The sequence below is a fragment of the Oryzias latipes genome, chromosome 8 (genome assembly GCF_053564925.1).
Source record: "Oryzias latipes strain Hd-rR chromosome 8, Olatipes_Hd-rR_3.1".
NCBI classification, from domain to species: Eukaryota; Metazoa; Chordata; class Actinopteri; order Beloniformes; family Adrianichthyidae; genus Oryzias; species Oryzias latipes.
Window position 1 is genome coordinate 21,497,912 of NC_136244.1, and position 22,312 is coordinate 21,520,223.

Consider the following 22,312-nt stretch of genomic DNA (forward strand, 5'->3'; position numbering starts at 1 on the left):
CACATGTTCTTTGTAGACAAATGCATGGATCTGAACTTTGCAAGGATTTCAAGAACTTGTTGCAGAAAAAAAATGAAATTTCCTACACTCAGTGAAGTGAAATGTGGAAACAATTTTGGCTTCTGCTGTCTGGATATTTTCCAAGCGCAGCAGCTGAGACAGAAGACTCATCCTTCAATGACGTAAGCAGGCTCTTCAGTTTCAAACAGGGTGTCCCTGCCACCTCTGTGTACCACAAGACCTCAACCTGACGTCAAAACATCCAGGGTGGGAAGAAAAGGGGTGCTTGTCACCATTCCAGATGATGTTCCATGGCGTGAAAGGAAATAGTACATTCTGTGCACAACACACATACATTGAGGATTTCTGTCTTTAAGGTAAAAAAATTTAGACCCTAAATCCTTCTGTACATTCAGTTCTTTTGTTTGGATGTTTTTTGGGACATTAATGTTAAAAAAAAAATCTTAAAATCTCAAGTTTCTCAGAAGATGCTTTTTAGTTCTTTTAAAACAAAAAAGAATGAAACATTTGTAAAGAGAAACTGATGGTGGTGTACAATGGGCTACAGCAGCTCCAACACTATCAGACTCCTTTTCACCATTTGGTGAATCCGCCCATACTAGGAAATGAGGGCTTCCTGTTGTTTTATAGAGCCTTCCTGCAGAAAGGTTGAGATACATTACCCTTACTCACCAGGGAAGATGAACACAGCGTTGTCAGACAAAATGACACTCACCAGATTCTCTCCTGTGCTTTCTGGGTGTTTCATAATACTTCTCATGTGTGGTAAGTAGATGATTTCTCTGACCCATGTCTTGCCTTTTCCTTAATTCTTAAACTTTTCTCTATAGATGAGCGCTTGAAACCCTTTTTTTAATTGAATATTTGTACAAAAGGTAGAAGAAAATGTTGTTTTTTGAGGGGTTCACTTTGATGCAAATTAAATATGAAAAAAGAAGACACCTTTTTATGATTCCTGATGGAATTACAGACACTAAAAATGTCATTACAACTGTTAATATTTTTGTTGAGGTGGAAAAAGGTTTTTTAGAAATGTTTGTCTTAGGTGTTTTTTCTTTGTGTGCTTGGAGACAAAGAAAGGATGCAGTGAATTTTTGGACTTCCTTAACCTTTTCTAGTTTTACACCATGTGTTAACCCCTCAAACTAAACTATTATTGAGAGTTTAGTTCACTTTGAGTGTTGTTAGATGACTCTGTAGAATATTTTCTTATAATTGCTCATATTCTCATTGTTTTTTTCTGAAGGACACAGAACTGTGCTTTGTCTGCCTAACGACGATGCAGGGCTGCAACCCAACGTAACAGCAAGTGAGGTTTTTTATTCCAAGACAGCAGAAGCAATAATTTCCTTTTTCTTTAATATTCTTGAACAGAAATTGTGCAAATCAGAGAGTGTCAAACTTTTTTAGCACCTGAAACTGAGTGCTTCATGTACTGGTACCTATAAAAATAATGATCTAAGTAAAATTCTGTCAAAATCTTTAATAAACAGTTTAAATGAATGAATAAAATTTAATTAGAATTTAGTCCGCCAACGATTATATAAATATGTCCACGGAGGAATTGCTTTGGATCCCTTTTTTCCCAAACATTTGTTTGGCCTGGAACAGACCAACCTGTACACGGAGTCTACAGATGGTGTTTTCTGCCAAGACATCTCTTTGTTTTTATCATGAGAAGCCAAGACAAACTCTGGAGGAGGTCTTTACGAAACAGGGGGTCAACAGCAGTCGACAGGAGGCCCACAATGGCTGGGGGTTAGAGGTTAACCAAAACCTTTCTTATAAACAGCCCCCCACCTGGCTCAACGTCCCGAATTTGTTCGTCATTTACCCCACGCAAGGTCTGTGGTCTGTGCATGAACTCCAAGTTGTGAAACAACTGAAACTTTGCAGCGGGCCCCTTTCCCTGGTCCTCATCCTGTGCCTTCCTCTTTCTCTGACTGTCCCCCCCACCCTTCTCCTGCCAACTCCCCCCATCTCGCAGCCCCTCCCACGAAAAGACACATTTCCTGATGTCATTACTAAATCATAATGCAGCTCAGCAAACAGATGTTGTGAGCCCCGACAAGTAGGTCCCGCGACCAAATTTACAAGCTGGTAGTGAGAAAACACGAAGCAAAGGATTTATTTCCGGCGACTTAATGAAACAGATTCTCATGTGCCGCTTTTTTAAAGTGATGACAGCTAGAAACTGCTTTCCCCGACAGATGTACCACCCCCCTATAAGTTCCCAGTGACTTTAAGCAAGCGTTCCCACATATTGGGGAGACACAAACTCTTTCTTTGTAAGCATGCGTGTGTAAAAGAGGTTGGCTTTTTAAACAGCTGGCCACTCCTGACTAACAGCTTGCTTGGTGAAATTAACCTAAATATGAAATCGTGGGCTGCCTGCACAGCACACCCTGCAGTCATGATTACATCCACCCAAAACGCTAAGCCCTAAATGTTTACTTATGTTTCCTATTTGGCAGAGGCAGCCCAAAAGGCAAATAAATCACATGCTGTGCGCTGGCCAGGCCTTCGACTGTGAGAAACTGAGACTAAAAAGCAGAACAAGAGTTAAAGAGTAAAGGGTTTTCAGATGTGCGTCCAGCCCCAGCTTGGGTGTGCTCCTTTTATTTAGGAGAATGGAGAGGACAATCTTTGTTGCCTCCACCCCTTTCAAAAAGGAGGAAAGACTTGAAGTAACGTGCGCTGGAGAAAGACGAGCTGCTGACAAGGTGCAGGGCCATCAGACAGATCCTTAAGGAACATCTGGTAGCAGCGGGTAACATTGTTTGGACATCTGGTGACCGAAGACAACACTGCGCCCTTTCCTTCCTGTTTTGTATCCTGGTATGCCTTGCTTAAGAAGTCTGAAAGGTTTAGATAGTCATCTGGGGGAAGCGCACCTTTACTTGTTTTTTCTGACATGAAGGGAGCACTTGCTTTCATTGGGGTATTCCTCTCCTTTCTCTCTGGTGAGTGTGTGGTCTGCCGCCTGCAGATGCAAATTCCTGCCTTGGTGAAGAAAAGAATTCATGAGCTGCAACAGGCAAAAGGCCATCTGCTCATTTAGCTGTGTGTTAGTTTGGCAGAGCTGAGGTTGATGTTTTATGGAATCATGCTGGAAGTAGTAATACTGAAAATGTACTTTTGTTTCCACTCCCACAGCAACTGCAGCAACAGGCGAGCCGATTGGTAGGTGGAATTATTTGCATTCTTTCTACGATTTCCGAAATTATTCCGTTTTTTGTTCTTAATTTCGGTTTTATTCCAGCGACTTGTGGAAGCGGGCCGTATTGTGAATCTCTTTGCAGCATTTGTGAGGATATTTTCTCTGGGCCAAGCGTGGAGTGCCTTTCTGCACTCTTTCACCATTTTTGTATGCCCAAGTTTAACAATGCAATGGATTTATTAAACACAACTGACTGGTGTGTTTGGGGAAACGTGAACAGGTGAGTTTTTCTATATTTGTAATTAATTTTCAAAATTGAAACAAAAATGTTTTCCTCAAAAAATGTTTTCCTCAAAATTAGGGGTGTGACGATTAATCTACTTAATTGAATCGATTTCTGTTCCTGCCATCTAATTAGATTGATCTGTCTGAGGCAGGTTTTTAATTAAATCAATCTATATCATTAAAAAATACGTTCTAAATGAAATAAAATGATTATATTCATATGGTAGGTCTATTTTACTATGACATGAAAACTACCAAGTGCATCACAACGGACAACACACGTGATGGCAGCAAAAAATGATCAATCCATCATTACAGTCTAATGTGTGGAAACACTTGGAATTTGCAATTTTGAATTTACATTTTGTTGACTTGTTTGATTGTACACATATTTAATTTACGCTTGATTATCTTGCAAAAAATACAAAGACTCAGGAAAACTTCACATGCACTGGTCAGTATCTCTCTAAGTCACACTGTTTGAATTTTTGGCTAAAAATGTCCCATATCGATTTTAGATCGGTGAATCAAATTGGATCGTTCGAAATGAATAAATAGGAATCGTGTGGGAAACCCCAAATCTTGATATTAATCCAATCACTGTGAAAATGAACCGCCATACCCCGACTCAAAATGCAATATTCATTGGTTTCTGTTTTTTCTGACTCACCAGTTTGTACAGCAACTTAAGCATTTGCACAGAAGAGATATCTGACTGCCTTCAGATCCCATGGCCCAACCCACTGGTGGAACAGATATTTGTGGATATTCACTCCACGTATTTCAAGGAGTGTCCCACAGAGGAGTTCAGTGACCCACCACCAGCAACCGTCTTTGCCCTGGTCATCACTCCCATCTGCCTGATCCCCATCATGGTCAGCTTGGTGGTGCTCAAGACCAAAAATGGTGACGGGAGCTCCTGATTGACCAGAATGTCCTTCCTGCTTTTCCCAGTATCTCTACCAACACATAAACTATCAGAGCAGCTTTTAATCTTTGCACCTCACAACTCACCTGCACAAGAACCAGAGGAGAAGAAGATCATTTAGAATCTTCTTATAGACTCACGTGAACTACATTTCCCATACTATACTGTATCACATTTACTGTATCTAAAGTTTTAAGATAAAGACTGTGACTAGTTTTTAACCACTCAAGTGAACTTTTGATTATTTACTGAACCACTTTGCACTTGGTGTTCAGAAAACGGAGCTACATTTATACTGGAACGAATGTAATCAGGATTTTTGAAGACTAAAGCTGCGTGGCTTGCTAATGAAATAGATGGGATATCTACATGAAGTCTTTATGTATTCTCGTTGATCGCTCTAATTAGCTTTCAGCTGACAATTGTGAATCCTGTTTTGAGACAATCTTTGAAAATGAAAGGCTGAGAGATTCCTAGTTGAGTCATCTTGTCTAGGACATTTGGAGTCAAAGGTTACTGTTGACACATCATGTTGAGATGTGATTGATGAGGTCCTGATATTGTGTGTCCTCTCTTTTTGTAATAGAGTATGCTGATTTTTCTTGATGAGACAAAACACTGAAAGTCTGTGTGCAACCGTGAAATGCACTGAGTAATACTGACAAAAGTTTGATCTTTTGCTTGCATCATGATGGGTGTAGATTGTTTAGTTTTGAATGACGACAAGCTGTTAGCTTTCAGAAGTGGAACAAGAGCTGTATTTATGTGTAGTGTTGTAACTTTGTTATTTGGGAAACACCAGTGATATTTCTGAACACTGAGAGATTATAGTGCATTATATCTGTTCTTACTCTTATGTAATTTCCACCTTATTTTAAACAATTAAATATCAATTTTTGCCTTGCTGTTTTTTTCTTTTTTGGATAAATGGCTGCTCAAACTACTATTACTGCATCCTTTTTTTTTTTTTTTTTTTTTTAATAAAAAGGCAGAGAGAAAGTTGTCTTTCACCATAAGCTTCTCATCTTTTTAAGTGTTGAATTGAAACTATTCAAACCCTTTCCTGTTGGGTGTTAAGAGGAACTGGGACAGATGGCTTTTGTCTTTGCTTAAAGTGTTTCTCAGCATCTGAAGTGTACAAGTGCTATAGTGAAAGAAGTCTATACAGCAGATATGTATCCCACCCTGATCTGGCACGCATGACTTTGTACCGGTTGCCCTTTTCTATTGTTGAGTGTGTGAGTGAAATGGATAAAGCGTCTTTAGTGATCTTAGTCATTTTCTTTTTTATTCTTTTTTGCCTCATTTGATTTGTTCCTCCTTATTGTGACAAAAACCTCACCATATCTGATGAATGCATAGAAAAGATTCAGTGTCAATAATCAGTGATGATTCTGGTATGTATACTTGCTTATTTAAATGCAGTTGAATTTTACTTTATATACAAAATCAATTTCTTCAAGTATTTTTTTTAGGTTATGTGCCTGATGCGGTGAAAACCTTTGCAACAGAAGCATATCTTCAGTTTTTATAAGGTAAAAGCAAAACAAATACAAAAATCATAACATTGCTGTATGAATGCATTCAATTTCACATGTGTTTTGTTTAACAACGTATTAGACGTTTTTAATACTTACTAAAAGAGGATTTCATGTTTAGTCACCAAAATCAGCAGAATCCATGACATAGATGCACATGTTCTCGAGAGCCTTAATGCAAGCAGTACTTTTGGCCACCTAGTGGTCAAATGTAGAACTACAACACTGTTCTTTAATGAGAAGCGTGGCAAAACTACAACAAAAAATACTGCCTCATCTGTAAACATTGTTTATTGTAAAAATAAAAATAAAGTTGACACCAAAAAATTCAACAATTACCATATTCTGATTTATAGCTTTTAATGTTTGTTAGTCTGTAGCCAGAAGCTTTTTCTACAACACTGATTGGAATGGAGATCCTTTCTGCTCACAGCTAAAACCAATCACAAGGAATCTCAGAAAATGAGTAAAAAATGTTATTTTTTCCCCCCTGGGGGTTAATAAAGTATTGTTTGTTTTGAATTAAACATTAATGAAGTCATCTAAAATAAAAAACTAGGCACGTATTTCTTTCTATTCAAAGGAAATTGTTTTGATTTCAGATTGTCTAATTCTGTTTCATGATAGTAGTAGGTTTAGGGGCCGTCATCTGGACTTAAAGTTCTAAAGTTAAAAAACGTTTCACCTCTTATCCAAAAGGCTTTGTCAATTCTGATAAATGAAACAAAAAACAATTCTGTTTTATGATTATTTTAAAAGCACAATTTGCAAAGATACATGGAGATAGTTAAAGTTTTGGGCATATCGGAAAAAAAGAAGTTTTCCATCTATCCTCCGAGCTGTGTCATAGCACAGAGACATACACAGTGAGATGCCTTAACTTACAACAGCCAACATTTAGAAATATGGTCCCACAGACCAAAGTGTCACGACTCATCAAAGACACTGAAGCAAACCGACCTGTTGCTTCTCGGCTTTTGTCGTTTGTTTTCGTACACAAACCTCCTAAATTCAGGGATTTGGGAAAACAAAGTAAATTTCACAGTTCAAAGAATTTTGCAGTTACTTCACAAACACTTCTTTTAACAAATTGAAAAAAAAGGGCAGAGAAACACCCTCAAATCTCTGCAACAGCAAGTTTAAAAAGCATTTCCAGTCAGTGGGAGGTGGTAGGTTTGGGCGTGAAGGATGTGCTGCCCTCGATGTTTGACCGATGCGCGGGATATCTGGCTGAGTGGTTGGAAAGATGGCAGGTAAGGGCATCTTTGCATCAGCTGCTGCTGGTTTTGCCAGACTTTGCAGCCTAGTAGGGATCCATGAGAAAAGATGCTGTCCATAGAAGGACAAAAAGTTATTGATGTGTCATTGACAGTTGATTGATATTTGCTTTGCTTTTTTTGTACCTTTGTTTGCTTGTATCAATTAGCACTCAGTATTAATTCCCCAGTTAATTTCTAGCTGCATGTACATGCTGGAGGTGTGCCAGAATTGATGAAAATGGAAAGACCCCACCCACTGATGCGAGTCATTCAACGTGACATGAGTAATTATTTTGCTGTGTTGGAGCCAGGCAGCTGGCACTGCTGCTTCAGAGCTGACCATTCAGCTGGCTGACACCACTCTGGCAGCACAGGACTCCACATCCAAGTAGGTTTGACGCAAGAACTGTTGCCCGGTCACTCTGAATGAACTCAAAAGAGACACAGAGAAGCAGCAAAGGCTGTTTCACTGCACATCAAGCCAACACATTTTTCATTTCTCCAGGTTGGATGGCCCAGGAAAGCACCAAGCTGAAGGTCAACTCTGTTGGTGCAGCAGCAGGACAATTAAAAAGAACATGAGGAAAATAACTGCCTGATTGACAGTTGGAGCTATAACAGCCTCACGGAACTAAAAAACAACAACAAAAAAACTGTTTCAGAAGTTGTAAAAACAGCTTTTTTTCAGCCTTGAAGAGCAAAAAAAGCAAGTGCTAAAAAATAAAAAACATATCTCATGTTTTTTGGGCTGATATTGCAAAGCTATCAGATGACAGCCTTTGCACCCAGTAAACAAGCATTTATTTGGATTGTGAGGACACTACAAACCTTTTTAAACATTAAAAACTTTGTCGATTTAGAAGGGTTTACCTTTGAAAAGTGCAAATAAGATTTCAGCCAGTGGCACTATGTTTGCATGAAAGCACAGCTTAACCCTTGTGCTATCCTAGGCACTTTAACATTGGGAGTTGGGTCATCTAGACCCACTAGACAGTGCGCTGAACCTTTTTTCTTCAATGATTTGTGATCGTCACATGGTGTCCATGGATTACATGAAATCTTTCCACCTTAACCACCTTTGTCATGGTAGGAATAACACGTCAATGTAAGGGTGGGCTCATCTAAGATAGCACAAGGGTTAAACTGAGATTTTTTTCTTCTTGTTTATTGCATTTCATCTAAAAAAAAAAAATGACAACCCCGTTCTCTTAAACTGATACTAATGGCCTTTGTATCATGTTGTTGTCCCTTTTTGTTTAGTTTAGGATAGAATATAACATTTCAAATTTTTGATTTCATTACATAGAATTTAATTTTTTTTAAATCCAGATGTTTTTGGTTCAACTGTAAATGATCTATTGTTACTCGATACACATTTGTGTCAGTCTGCAGCCAGAGAGGTTCCGAAATAACAAATTTAGAAGTGAAGCGATTCTCACAGCTTGCCAAGATCAACGTGACCTGTTTGAATCAGCCAAACAAACTGTGAAATATGCCCGGTGTAATATTTCAACAAGAAAAATAAACAAAAAAGCTTAGCCCAGATATCTTTTCATTGTAAGTGTATTTTTTGTTGGTTTTAAGATTAAGGTGAAATTAGCTAAGATGGAGACAACCCTGTTGTCAGCTTGACTCTTGTCAGGTCAAAAGTAGGATGAAGTTGATCAAAGTCCCTCTAAATGTTTCAGACATGTTTGTAGTTGAAATGATGAGGCGAGGAGAAAGTAGGGGTAACTACATTAAAATTGTTAAACGTGGTCATCTGTTCTCCCTAAAATCATACTCACAAATGTGCAATCATTTTATTTTTTAAATATGCTGCACAAAACATATATACTTTTAAATCAAACTGTGTTTTTTTGTTTTGTTTTTTGCACAGCTGTGATTTTGACAAAAATGGCCGCCCCTAGATGGCATTCTTGCACAGCAAACTGAGTTGTAGAGACTCAAAATGTGGTCCTTTTGTCAAAGTGTTACACAGAGAAATAACAGCTGCTGATTAGTCAATTATTGCTGTTATATAGGCCCTTTAAAAAACACTCATTCAATTTTTATAACAAAAATTATATTCAAGTTTGAACACATTCAGTTTTACTAAACTTGCAGCTCTATCCCAAGTTACATTTATTGAAAAAAAAAACCAGAAAAAACATCCAGTCAACCTAAAATTACATCAAATTATCTTTATTTGTGAAAGGTTAAACGGTTTGAAAAGCCTGCACCAATGTAAACAAATTCTATTTTTTCATTTCCGTAGCAGCAATTTTTCACTGTGTTAAATATTAATGAGGTTAAATATGAATGAGGTAAGGGGTATGAATGATATTTCTGGGTTCGTTTGATTTTAAAAAGTTTATTTATTAGCTATTTTCTCTTTCTTATCAATGCACTTTTGCCTGCAATTGAATTGAACCCATAATGGTCTTTTTTGTCCTCAGCTGACTGCTGCCTCCTGAATACAGGAATTTAAACTTTAATGTTGCAGCTGCTTTTCTAAACTTTTCATTTAAATGAGTCGGTTCATTTCTTTTTAAAGAAAAAGCACGTTAGTTTGGCAGCATTTGATGTGTGTTGTCGTCCACAATTGCAGAACACAAATGCTCATTTTCACCTGCTCAGGAATATATATTTTTCTGATAACTCTCTTTTTTAGCTGCTTAGAATACAACAGACAAAATCCTGCTTGGTTTTTTGAATGGGTTTCCTCTCTAATCACCAAAGGAAAAAACAGAATTTCTGTGAGCAGGCTGTCAGAGCAGGCATTGGTGCGGCTGCACAACGATGTGCAACAAAAGCAATGGAAACATGTGCATACCGGTCGTGGAAATGCATACAACTACACAAATGCATGATGTGAACAGTTTCACACAAACATGAACCTGCAAAGTGACGGAAAGCAAAGATGTGACGGGAACGTCTTAAAGGTATCTTCTCTTTACAGGTTTTTACAAACAAAACTTTTATTGTACTCAGCTGTTTACTCTGAACTGTGTGCCATTACTCCAATGTGTCGTTCAACAAAACATCAGGGATTGAGCCCAAACAGATCTACTTTATGCTTCTGTAATATGTATAATGTGAAGGCAAGCAAAACCTTTGATCTGAGTGTCTTTTGTGCCTGGAGCAGTTAATGCTGCAAAAGCAGTAAAAAGCTGATATTAAATCTCATAGGCCACAATTGCTACAATACCAATCCAAATGACAGTATTTAGATTTAAAAAAAATGGTGGAACTTTATATTTTTACACTCAATGTTTATTAAGAAAAAAGGTTTTTGCATATTTTGACATGAATCCCTGTATTTTTTTACAAGGTCGGTGACGGCACACTCACACAACATTCAAACAAAATGAAATAGATGTCAAATTTGACTTTTTTTCATTAAATAAAATTAAAGTTTGTGATATTTTCATTGTTATATATGTATGATTGTTATTTTAATAATGTTTTTAAGTCTCAAAGGCAGAACCCAGGTGATTTTTTTTTTTGTGACAAAGATTTTTTAATAAGACAGTCAGGTTGTCAGGCTCAAAGTGAAGCTGGGGATTTAACTTTTTAGCCACAGCTTAAGCCTTAGTCACATGCATCCGTACGGGGGTTAACCTTTGGAGGGTCATAAAGGGGAGCAGCCGCAACTTAAAAACCCACTCCGATCATAATAAAAGCGTTCCCAGCAGTCTTTTAATTATGATTATGTCGTTTAGCCAACATTATAGTATCTGTAGAGCGGTGGTGCTTCGTTATAAATTTGGCTCTAAATTGTGGGTGGGACTGTTGGCGATAAGTAACCCCACCCCCTTTTCTTACTCATTGCTAAGAGTTTTCTGTTTTTTCACTATACTGCTAGCTTGAGCGGTCTACTTGACATTTTATGTGTCAAGAGGGTAGGCAAACCTGAGCACAGGTTTGCCCATTTTTCGCCCGCTGACAGCTTGTGACTAAAGCTATAGAATCAGCAAACATCAGTGTTTAGATCACCTTTTAAAAATATATGTACATAAAAATATGGACATGGTAAAATGTCAGTATGTCAAAGAAGGTGACTTGCAACATTGTTCACGTAGGCAAACACAAAAGTGCCATTTTTTTTTATTCTAAAGTTCAGTCTGTATTTTTTTTAAAGCTGTCTTCAGCCAATCAACAGTCAGACACAAGTAGGTTTAGCAGAGTAGTTTATTTCAGTCCTCAGACTGCAATGTCAAGGTAAGTTAGGACAGGCGTTTTGTGTGTTTCATTAAGCTGTTTGCCCTCATCCTTGGTTGAGGCATGCTTTGATTTCCATTTCCAAAGACGCCAGTTTAAGGTGAAATGCTATTGAAATACATGGGAGGCTTTGGCTTTGGCTCCAAAGAAGGGTTGGCTCTGCCAGGATTTAAACACAAGCTCAACTTTGGTCTGAGCCAGATTTCACGAAGGGTAAAACTCAGACATTTAGTCACCAGTCAGCAACAACACAGCTGTAAAATAATGCAACATGTTAGAAAATCTTCTGCTAGTTAAAATGAGAAGGCGGTTTTAAACCACCTGCTGACCAATGAGGGGGAAAAACTTGTCCCACACCTCTACTTTCATAATGGCATTGCCCATGGGACACATGGTGGCCTTGATGTCAAGATAGTCGCCCACATAATTGATCCCGGAACCAGTGGCTTCTGCCCTGATAAAGCCATGCTCACGCTCCTTCTTCTCGTAGTACATCTGTTTAAACAAATCTTTGTCACAGTTGCGCCCCTTCTTGTGGATGCCCACAGCAAACCAGTTTTTGTACAAGTTGTAATCCCAGGGAACTGAGAACATGATGGCCAGAGTTTCAACGTGGTCCTTCTGCGTCCTCTCGAAAAGGTCGTAGGTGAGGACGCCGACGCTTCCAGTTGCGGTGCCGCTGGACTTGGTGAAAGTGCAAACCTCTGTCTTCAGAGGGCCCACGCTGGGCTGAGGGGGGTTGTACGAGAACCCATGTTCAAAGTGAACCCTAAAGAATAAACGAGAGCATTTATTCCACAACTTGTACAAAAAAATGACTCGATTCAGGGAATCCAACGATCCTTACTTGGGGTTTAAGAGGCAGTAATTGTTGGTGAGATTTGTGATTTCAACTATCACACTTCTGCTGCTGTTCACGTCAGCTGCTATTGCTTCAGCAGACTCCATTGTCAGCAGAGGTGCTTTAAAGACCAAGATGTTTCAGATGTGGACCGGCAGAATCTAAGAAGGAAAGGTGGGACAAGTCTTTTTCTTCCTTGAAGCACCGTGAGGGTCAAGAGAATGCGCCTGATTATGATATGGAACACATAGCTGACATCTGTTCTGCTGCAAAACTCGGCTGACAGTCCACTGACCTTGAAAGGCACTCATCAACTACAGCTAATTACGGACGAGGCATTTCACAGGCTAATGAAATTTCAAAACAGTTGTGAACAATCAGAGTATGGCGGCGGTCTCATAAGACGCAGCCAAACTTCAATTACAGCTCTAAGTACCAAGCAATAATGAAGAAACTGCAAGCATAAAAGAAAATGATCTTCCCTTTTATTAACAAACCAAGAGATAAATCAAACAAATGTCTCATCTGACTCTTACTCTGTAAATAGACAAGAGCAAAGGAGGCATCCCTGTACTGTCTCTAATAAACGTTCCTGCACTGTTCTCGGTGACTTACCTGCTCAGATGCTCCAAGTGTGCATGCGGGAGAAGTTACCTGGGCTAGAAGTTAATCTATTTATCGTTTTTTTTCACAAGGACGGGACAATTACCCTCCCACTCGCCGCATTGCCACATTTAAACCTGGCACACCCTCTTTCCATACAGCTTTGAAAGCCATGGCTTAGACTAAAAGATGACTAGCACTGCAGATCATAACGATGGCATTCCCCTCTTTAATCAGACACACCCATGTGAGGGAAAGATATGAACAATTTCCTGCTATGATACACCGAAGGTCCATAGTGGTGCCACCGCCCCGTCTGGTCGACTATAGCTGTTGGCAAAAATGGAGAGCTTTCGGAAAATCACGCGTCTGTGGCGTTGTGCAACAAAGATGAAGCAATCACTGCATGCCAAGACAAAAATTTTTTTTTCCACTGTTAAACCTTTTTTCTCAAATTTCCCACAATCAAGTAAGAAAGTGAGGAACTGGATTGTAAATGTGCCGATTATAAAAACATCTCTGCCCATGTTCCATCTGCTCCCACTGATTAGAATTGCATGGATCCCAATAAGAGATTAAAAAATAATTACTGTTCATAAGTATTAATGAAAGAATATAGAGTGAAAATAATCCACCAGAAGCACTGAGTCTGAATGCTTTATTACCATAATCAAAGAGAAGGGAGTGTACACTGTATGTGAGCCCAAGATATAAGGTAATGAGGAATCAATGAGCTGGTTGTCAGATATTGATATCTTTTAGTGGACACAAAATAAAAATGACAGCAAAATCAGTCTTCATCTCCATAAAGCTTGTTTTTATTCGTGTTATTTTTTTAAGAAAACAGCATTGGTCAGATACAATGAAGTTTATTCACTCTTTGAATTCAGAAACAACAAACAGCATCTTAATGATGCATTTTATCATAGATCTCCACTTTAACGATGGCTTTGCCGACTGCAGACATGGTCGCTCTCAAATCAACAGATGTCGCTCGATGCTCCAGGCCACACCCGTTTTCATCAGAACGGGCGAAGTTGCCCAGATCTTTCCCATCGTACATCTGCTCGTACAGATGTTTGTCGCAGGCAGTGGAGGGATCCACCACACCCACAGCCAGCCGGTTCTTGTACAGGTTATAGTCGAAAGGCACAGAGAACATGATGGCCATGCGTTGTGAGCAAACTCGACTCTGCATATGGAGCAAGTCGTAGGTCAGCAGGCCGACCGCGCCCGTGGCAGTGTGGTCATCCTTGGTGAAGGAGCAAACTTCTGTCATCGTGGTTCGAATCGTCGGCTGGGGTGGATGGTAACAGAAACCACTACTCATGTAGACCCTAAGAGAGGATAGAAATAAAACAAACAGATCATGATAATCCCACTTATACGAATGGAAAAAACCCAACACACATCTCACTAAGTTTTTAGGAGTTTGTCAGTGTACTTTCTGAGAGTGGCGCTTTCTGGGGTGAAACAGCTTATGCTGATGGATGGAGTTTGACTGGAGGTACCACTGTGAACTTCTAAGTAACAGTGAGTGTACCTGCATGCAATGTGCAATGAGGCAGTGCATGTCACCGTATGATGGATAAGTGGATGTTCTCAGCGGTGTAATGCCACACATGAAACCACTCATCCAAAGTATGTCCTGTCCTGCCAAACTCAGATAAATGTGGAGGCTTGACACAAATTACAGCAGGCAGCAGCAACTTTTAATGGTTCTGTTGTTTGTCTTTTTTTAGTCACACGAGATCCTCACTCTTCTTTGGAAATTCGAAACTGAAGGTCTGACATTGTATTGCATTACACAAAAAACTAAAACTTTACTAAACCATGACTATAATCAGTAGTTTTTTGTTAATTTCAGACATCAAAGATATTAATATTATTTTATTGTAATGATATAATAAAACGAATCAAGTCAGCTGCACTGATTACTAGCAGCACCTTGTAATAAAAATTATGTTAAAACAAAAAATACTTTATTGATCATTCTGGGATAAAATAACAAAAGAATAAAGAGGTGTTAAAGTTGATCTAAATTGTCACTTTAATGTAATCAATTTCACAAGTTGTAAACTTGCAGAAGCATTCACAGACTTACTTGGGGTTGATGAGGCAGTGGCTGCTGCCATTGGTAATTTCTATGGTGCAATTTCTGTTGGTGGTCAGAGTGGCTGACACAGCCTCTGCAGTTTCTGGCATCTTGACTGCAAGAAAAGTGCAAGTAAAGCCTCTCAGGTTATATATATGTCTAATATATATATATATATATATATATATATATATATATATATATATATATATATATATATATATATATATATATATATATACACACACAGAGAAAGAGAGAAGAGAGAGAGAGAGAGAATGCTGGACTGAGATTTTAAATGTTTTACACGTAGACGTGTATTATAATTGGAAGTAGAAGAGGTGAATCTGTCAAAGCTACATCATTTTGGGTATGATGATAAATTATGTCCTTACTGTATATCTGGGCAGAAAAAGTAGAGTGAAATTTACCTTTTGTAGACCAGTCTGGTGTCCAACAGCAACGTCAAATTCTTTCTCAGATCTTGCAGGAAGGTGGAGAGAATCTCCGTTTTTGCTTGTAGCACCTCCCTGATACTTGATCCAACACAAACAGGCGTGGCCATAAACTATTAGTAACAACTCAATATGGATGTTCAAAGTAGAAGTTTGAACATTCAGAAAATGATCTGCATGATGATATTCATCAATTCATTATACAGTGTCCATGAAAAAGTGGTCTGGTCTGTATTTGTTAGCTAATATTAACATTGCTCTTCTGTGAAGGGTGTTTGTGTAAAGCCATGGTACGTTTCTGATAGTATTGTAAAATTCTGTCTTTGTTTGCAAGTCTATTCTATTTGTTGCTTCTAATTTTTGCAATAAATTATCAATACTTTCAAAGGACACAACATACATGTTTTGATCTGCGAAGGAGAATTATAGCATTATTTAAATGATTACTCAACTGCTGTTGGTGAAGGGTGGCAACAGATTAAAGTGGAAGCCAGACATCACTCACAGGCTGTAACAGTTAATTTCAGAGACTCATGTACTCTGCTCCCATGATGATCAGGGAGGAGACACTCCCATTTTTAATGTAGTTTACAAAAATCCGTTAAGACAGCTCAGTTTTGTGTTTTCATTAATTATATTAATCTAAGGTTTAAAGTGTTTGAAGTTTATTTACTTTGCAAGATTATTCTATATTAGATGGGCTGGTTGGTTGTTAGTCAACCAGCCAGAGCATGTAGTAACTGCAGCTCCAGTTTTTTTCTGTTTTAGGATTTCTGGAACTATTACACCACCTTCAACTCCAAAGATTGAAATCGTAGAGCAGTTTACATTCATTTTTCTTAAACAAATGTGTGTAAAATAGACTATTTAGGATTTGCTGCCTAAACATAAAAACAGGCACCTCAGCAGAGGGTCTCACACACACTTTGTGTGCACCTTGCCTTAATTCAGTTCCGATCCAAAACATGATAAAAATCACATCAACCCCTTATAAAAATATTTGCACACCAGTCTGTGAAGAATACAAAAACTTTATAAAATGCAAATATAGTGACACATTTACGGAAACTGGAACTGCTATCTTTTAAAATAAAAATGATAATGTTTGTTGATTTTGCTGCTCCATCTGACCAAACTCAGCTCTTTAGGATTCGATTAAGCTTTTTGAAAACTTTGAAACTTTTTTCTTCAATGATTTGTGATCTTCACTGGTGTCCATGGATTACATGAAATCTTTCCACCTTTATCCACCTTTGTCATGGTAGGGAGAACACGTCAAAGTAAGGGTGGGGTCATCTAAGATAGCACAAGGGTTAAATCTGGTTGTTAGGCCGTCCTACAACATACAACATCAAATTCAAAGGTAATGCTGTGAGAGTATCCACCCCCAAACAGCAGTTATGATCAGCTTTTTAGGTAAATCAATTACATGAATACCCCTAATTAAGTTACATTTTCAGAGAATGTGAAGGTGAGACTACAACAAAGGCTCAGGCTTGAGTGAACAAGAATTTTCTGTGGTGATGACGGACAGATGTGGTTACACAAGAACCTCTGAGGATCATGATGTTTGCAGATATTTCTCATATGGAGGGGGAGTTTTGCTCCTTAAAGGAGAGGAATGAAAGTCTCCCACAGCAAGACAGAGTTTTTATGTGTAAATGAGAAGAGCTCAAGTGGAACGGTGAGGTTACAGGGAGCAGAGGTGAAGAAGTAGGAGGACTTTAAGTACTCAACAGTTCAGAGTAACAGGTGTGTGAAGAGGTGAAGAGGTGTATGCAAGCAGGTTGGAACGGGTGACAGATGGAGGGATATGTGACAAATGAGTGTCAGCAAGAGTGCAAGAAAAGGTGTAGAATAGTGGGGTGAGAGCAGCCATTTTGTAGAGACTCTGAGAAAGAGACAGGAGGGAGAGCTGGGGGTAGCAGAGATGAAGATGTTGAGGTTCTCTTTGAGAGTGACAAAGATCACATAAAAGGAACAGCTCATGTTAGATGTTTTGGAGATAAATGCAGAAAGTTTGGACACATTCAGAGGAGAGACAGTGGTGATGTTGGTAAAAGGGATTAAAAATTGAACTCTCAAACATATTAACAGGTATGAGGTGTTTAATCTCTGACATAGATTGGTAGCATGGTATATTGTAATTGTGAATAATTATTGTATTTTATTTGTTTATTTTTACCTTCTTTTTTACTTTCTTCTTTCTTCTTTATTTTCTTTTTTTGTGCTTGTGTTTTTGAATTCTGTCTTTGAAGTTTATTTTTTTTCTTATTTGAAAAATTTCTAAATAGGTCATACATAAAAAAGGTATTTCCTGGATGTAATGGAGGACATGAGGTGGTTAGTGTGAGCAAAGAGGAAGCAGAAGAAAGGTTTAGATGGAGGTGAAGGATTCATTGCTGACCCCTAAAGGGAACAACTGGAAGACTAAGAAGAAGAAATATAACAAGTAAAATATCAGTGATCTCTTCCTGGTGAATGTCTCAGTGTTATTAGAGATTTGCCCAAAAAATATATACAGTATATATTTCACTATAGCACCTGCATTATAAGTATTAATATTATCCACTTCACAACAGTAATCATTTAGTCCTAAATACTCAGAAAACCGAGACACTTATTTTTGCCCCTGATCATAAAATCCCGTCCATCAGTCAACGCCTTGGGTGTCTGAGCTCTTCTGTCCAGTCAAGCCTCAGAAATCTTGGGGTGTTGTTTGACAGGTCCATGTCTCTGGAAAGTCACTCAAAACAGATAGTGAAAAACTGTTTTTATCATCTGAGGAACGTGGCAAAATTTAAAAGTATTTTGTCTCGATCAGACCTGGAAACAATTATCCACGCTTTTATTTCCTCTCGTTTAGATTACTGCAACTCTCTTTTTACCTGTTTTAACAAACGTTCCCTAAACCGTCTTCAGCTTGTCCAAAACTCTGCAGCGAGGCTTTTAACAGGAACAAGTAAACGGACACACATCACTCCTCTCTTGTCTGCTTTACATTGGTTACCTGTCAAATTTCGAATTGATTTTAAAATTCTACTTTTAGTTTTTAGAGCCTTGCATGGTCAAGCTCCGACATACTTATCTGACCTTTTAACCCCATACTCTTCGGCCCGATCATTGAGGTCTTCCAACCAGAATCTTTTAAGCGTTCCAAAAACCCGCTATAAGACTAAAGGATATCTGTCATTGCAAGCTGTTGCTCCTCGTCTTTGGAACTCCCTCCCATTGTCGTTGCGTCGAATCGATTCCGTTGAGTGTTTTAAATCTCAGGTCAAGCCGTTTTTATTTAGGAGAGCTTTTAGTTGATTTAGTCCTAGTTTTACCACGTTTTACTGTGTTTTATTTTACTATTATTATTATTGTATTTTATTACTTTTTGTGTGTTGATATGCTTTTATGCTCTTTGTTAAGCACTTTGTGACTTGCTCTGAGAAAAGTGCTATAGAAAATAAAGATTCTATTCTATTCTATTTTTCAGACCACTAAAGCTGCTGTTCAGCATTCATTTTATTTTACTTTTACTTATTTACTGATATTTAAAGAAATGTTGACTTCAAACTTGAATGGAGCCCAAATAAAAACATTTACCTCACAACACTTTGAGTTTAAATCTTTTCAGTTCTGATTTAATTGTAATGCAGTTTGTGCATTTTTCCTCCCTAAAATACAGAAAAAAACAATTATAAAGCAATCAGCACCTTATAATTCACACTGGCTGATTCACAGAAGCTCTTGTTTCTAAATTGAAAATTCAGTGATGAGGTTAAAGGAATCAAAGGCAGACAAACTAATAAACTCTCTGGCTAAAGTGATTGCCTAATGCAGGTATTTTACTTGGCAAAAATACTTTATATATATTCAATATATGTATGATAAATACATAAAAAAAGAACAATTTTCAAAATAAAATATGCAAAACAGAAACAGAATAGAAATGGGTACAATAACATACAATTTGACTGTCTCTTTTTACTTAGTTTTATTTTTGTTATAAATAATTCACTGTATTTGTTTTATAAAAATTGGCAGAATATTGTTATTTGATAAATATAAAGCACAAGCTGGAAGGGTCCAGATGCTTTACTGTGGTGGATTGTGGGAAACAGACAGATGACACCTGGAGGGCACGAGTCCTTCTGTTTAATGAACAGCAAACAAGCAGCCTCTTTGGTTCCAGATCTCTGATAGTTTTTGCTGACAGTTTGGATGAAAACGTCTTTGTCATGCCAACATCAATAGAATCTTTGCCAAAATTTGAGCTGGCTTGTAATTGCCTGTATGGAATTATTAAGCAGTCTTTCTTATCTACAAAGCTGTGATATTTGCAAAGTTCTGCATAACTAATTTCTGGTAAAAATAAAAATAAAACTTTGACAGAAATAAGAGGACAATTTCTTCCTTTTCATTTTGTCAGAAGTGTTAGAGATCAGAGATCTTAGTAGCCCCAAAATAATTTTTTTCTTTCCTAAATAAAAGTTCTGAAATATTAAAGTTTTTTTTTACCCTGTATGTTTTAAAATATTACAACATGAAGTAATATTACCACTACAACTGAAAAAGTAAACATAAATGAGCAAATGAACGTGTAAATTCTATGAGATTTTTCCCTAATGCTCACCGCAACCGCATTCAGCTGTAATTGTTTTACAAAGCAGGATCACTTTAGTGCAATAATCATAAAAATAATCAATGACATAAACAGTTCCGAAGCTGGAGGTGCAAAAAGCTTTTATTTTTGAAAGTGTTGACATTGCGTTCCCATTATTAGACTGACAGTCAGGCCTTGTCACCCAATGATGGTCGTTAATGTATGTGTTTTTTTATGACCTCTTCCCAGAATTCCCCTTTCTTTTCCCAAATGTGACATCAACATTAGGGAGCTCTGGGATCTGGAATTGGCCACTTAGAAAGTGTGAAAACAAAAATCATTGGATATTGCTCCTCTGTGGGTGGCTTTGGCAGATGTGCCTCTTCTGGTTTTAGGTTGATATAAGAGAGTGAGTGCAATAGCGCTCATGTATTTCAATTTCTTTAACAAATCAGAAACAGAACAGATTTTCAACTTTTCCATTCGAATTGATTGTATAAAAAAAAAAAGCTCAAATGATGCACAGTATCTGTGATTTTTCTGTCTCCTCTGGAGCCAAGTGATTCTGCTCTTTTACACCTGTAGAATTTTTTTAAAGCTCTGACTTCAAATTGTTTATTTGATTGAAATGTTTTTACAGCATTTTTTAAAAATAATAATTTAAGTTGCAGATTTAAAGAAATGTGGCTTTTTACGTTTTGTGTGGTTATTCACTATTTGGTTTGGTTATAAGGTTAATTTTCGTATCCAATGAGCATAACAAGAATAAAATAAAAGACCAAAAGGTAGTCGCCTAAAAAACTGTCAACACAGGTAAAGATTTGCACAACCTTGTGGTGACTTGTTTTCCTTTCACAAATCTCTGAAACAACAATCAACCACCTTAAAACTATAGAGACTTGAACCATTTACCATAATTATGACCACATTTCTGCAATTTTAATATTTTATTTATGCAAAATAAATATTGAATTCCTTTTTTCCCTAAATGCGAACATTAAAAAATCATGCAAATCTAACAGAAGTAATATATGGTTTGTAGATGATTAGGCTCTTAATTTTATCAGAAATTTTTTAGTGGGGGCTGGGTTAAAGCTCTCACCTCACTGGCTCAAATCGAATGTTCATCTCGTGCACATGTATTTTTTCTGGGGACTTTGGCTTCCCACAAACACGCTTCATGGGTTCATTGGGGATTAGAAATTGCCCCTTGGTGTGAATGTGAATGTGATGACCTGTCCAGGATGTAGCCCACATTTGCCCAACAGTAGCTGGTTTGGCTCCAGCAACCCTTCAACCCCAAAAGAGATTCAGCAGGTTCTGAACATGGATGGATATTTCAGTGAAGAGTTTACCAGTTATTAAACTCATCAAAACTGTCTAACTTTGTCTAATTTAGAAGATTTTAACCCTTTAAAGAACCAAGTAAACTGTCCATATGTTGTGGAGATGCTAATATTTTGGTAAAACTGTGAAAATATCAACAAATTATGGCAATTATGGAGGAGCTATGACGTGAAGCCCACTCAACTCAATATCTTTAAGCCACGGGTCCAATCAGTGAATGTAGGTGCAAATCTTTTTTCATTTGGTGATTCGCGGCATAAACTCTTACAATTTAATCAGCACTGAGAATGGGTCATTTTGATCAATCCCTTTAGTCATCAAAACGGTCTTCAAAGGTAAAGGTTCACAAAGACAGGGTAATGGGTGGGGGTGATTAAGTTGCGGGGGGGTATGCAAACTTCACAGTGATTAATTTTGGCCTGATATATATCTGCACCGATGCTAGCTGCGGGAAGAGCGTATTGATTGATTGCTGAAGGGGACGCGAGGTTCTGCACATTTACTTTTTGATGAATAGGCTGTCAGGACCACGAACAACCAAATACGGCCCTGTAAATGAATGTTTAAGCGATTATGGTATAAATGTAAATATTACACATCCATTAAGGAGGATTACATTTGCTGCCACTTTGAGGAGGGAGGGTGGGGAATAAAAAGGGACAAGCCAGCAGAATACCCCACAGCAAAGTAGGTGTATATGAGGAAATGTGGCTTTAATCTGCATTTTTAATGTTTTAGAATTCTAAAGAGGAAAGTCCTTGACATTAATCTGAGCGTGAGTGTGTTGGCGTCTGCCTGCCTGTATGCTTATGAGGGTGGGTGTGTGCTTTTTTTAAGAGGGCAAGACTGAAGATGAGGGCTTTAAGTTGACAGAGCATGCCTGCGCATCCGGACGCCTAAATTACCCAGCGACAAAACGCATCCAGGGTGCTGCTTTAAAGATGATTTGTGCCCAGCATGGATTAATTCCCCCAAACTGAAGA

General features: G+C 38.0%; 3 protein-coding genes and 1 long non-coding RNA gene across 9 annotated transcripts in view; 2 read left to right on the forward strand and 2 right to left on the reverse strand.

The window, feature by feature from the left end:
* The first annotated feature begins 237 nt into the window (after positions 1–237).
* On the forward strand, positions 238–5,299 carry ramp2 (receptor (G protein-coupled) activity modifying protein 2). 3 transcript variants are annotated; one of them, XM_004071305.5, is made up of 6 exons: positions 238–377; positions 652–786; positions 1,268–1,330; positions 3,178–3,204; positions 3,284–3,461; positions 4,140–5,299. In XM_004071305.5, exons 2-6 carry the CDS (start codon positions 702–704, stop codon positions 4,387–4,389), a joined length of 603 nt encoding a protein of 200 aa, XP_004071353.1. In that variant the 5' UTR covers positions 238–377; positions 652–701; the 3' UTR covers positions 4,390–5,299. The 3 variants fall into 3 exon arrangements, with proteins under 3 accessions (XP_004071353.1, XP_078807888.1, XP_004071354.1); XM_078951762.1 differs by having other exon boundaries at positions 250–377; positions 697–786; XM_004071306.5 differs by lacking the exons at positions 238–377; positions 652–786; positions 1,268–1,330 and adding an exon at positions 2,700–2,984.
* Positions 5,300–5,351: 52 nt separating this feature from the next.
* On the forward strand, positions 5,352–8,734 carry LOC144994313 (uncharacterized). The gene is made up of 2 exons (XR_013657800.1): positions 5,352–7,579; positions 7,697–8,734. It is a non-coding gene; the product is annotated as an uncharacterized LOC144994313 (long non-coding RNA).
* Positions 8,735–11,346: 2,612 nt separating this feature from the next.
* On the reverse strand, positions 11,347–13,081 carry apnl (actinoporin-like protein). Its single transcript, XM_004071304.5, has 3 exons — positions 12,851–13,081; positions 12,242–12,396; positions 11,347–12,163 (listed from the first exon to the last, which is right to left on the reverse strand). The coding sequence occupies exons 2-3, from the start codon at positions 12,340–12,342 to the stop codon at positions 11,707–11,709; spliced, it is 558 nt and encodes a 185-aa protein (XP_004071352.1). The 5' UTR covers positions 12,343–12,396; positions 12,851–13,081; the 3' UTR covers positions 11,347–11,706.
* A 547-nt stretch (positions 13,082–13,628) lies between these two features.
* The window catches only part of LOC105354599 (uncharacterized), a 139,463-nt gene continuing 130,779 nt past the window's right edge, over positions 13,629–22,312 (reverse strand). For 2 of the 4 annotated variants that reach the window (XM_078951763.1, XM_078951765.1), the window contains 3 exons: positions 15,365–15,469; positions 14,943–15,048; positions 13,629–14,175 (listed from right to left, as the gene is read on the reverse strand). In XM_078951763.1, the coding sequence (XP_078807889.1) occupies positions 13,746–14,175; positions 14,943–15,043 (531 nt within the window). In that variant the 5' untranslated portion in view covers positions 15,044–15,048; positions 15,365–15,469 and the 3' untranslated portion in view covers positions 13,629–13,745. Of the gene's footprint in view, positions 14,176–14,942; positions 15,049–15,364; positions 16,193–18,982; positions 19,393–22,312 lie in introns of those variants that run through there. The other 2 variants (XM_078951764.1, XM_020704958.3) reach the window with 2 other exon arrangements.

Coding starts and splice junctions, on each gene's coding strand:
- ramp2 (XM_004071305.5), top strand. CDS start 702: ATGAACACAGCGTTGTCAGACAAAATGACACTCACCAGATTCTCTCCT. Junction 1,331..3,177: donor GCAACCCAACGTAACAGCAA/GTGAGGTTTTTT, acceptor CCACTCCCACAG/CAACTGCAGCAACAGGCGAG. Junction 3,462..4,139: donor GTTTGGGGAAACGTGAACAG/GTGAGTTTTTCT, acceptor CTGACTCACCAG/TTTGTACAGCAACTTAAGCA.
- apnl (XM_004071304.5), bottom strand. CDS start 12,342: ATGGAGTCTGCTGAAGCAATAGCAGCTGACGTGAACAGCAGCAGAAGT. Junction 12,164..12,241: donor TACTGCCTCTTAAACCCCAA/GTAAGGATCGTT, acceptor TTTATTCTTTAG/GGTTCACTTTGAACATGGGT.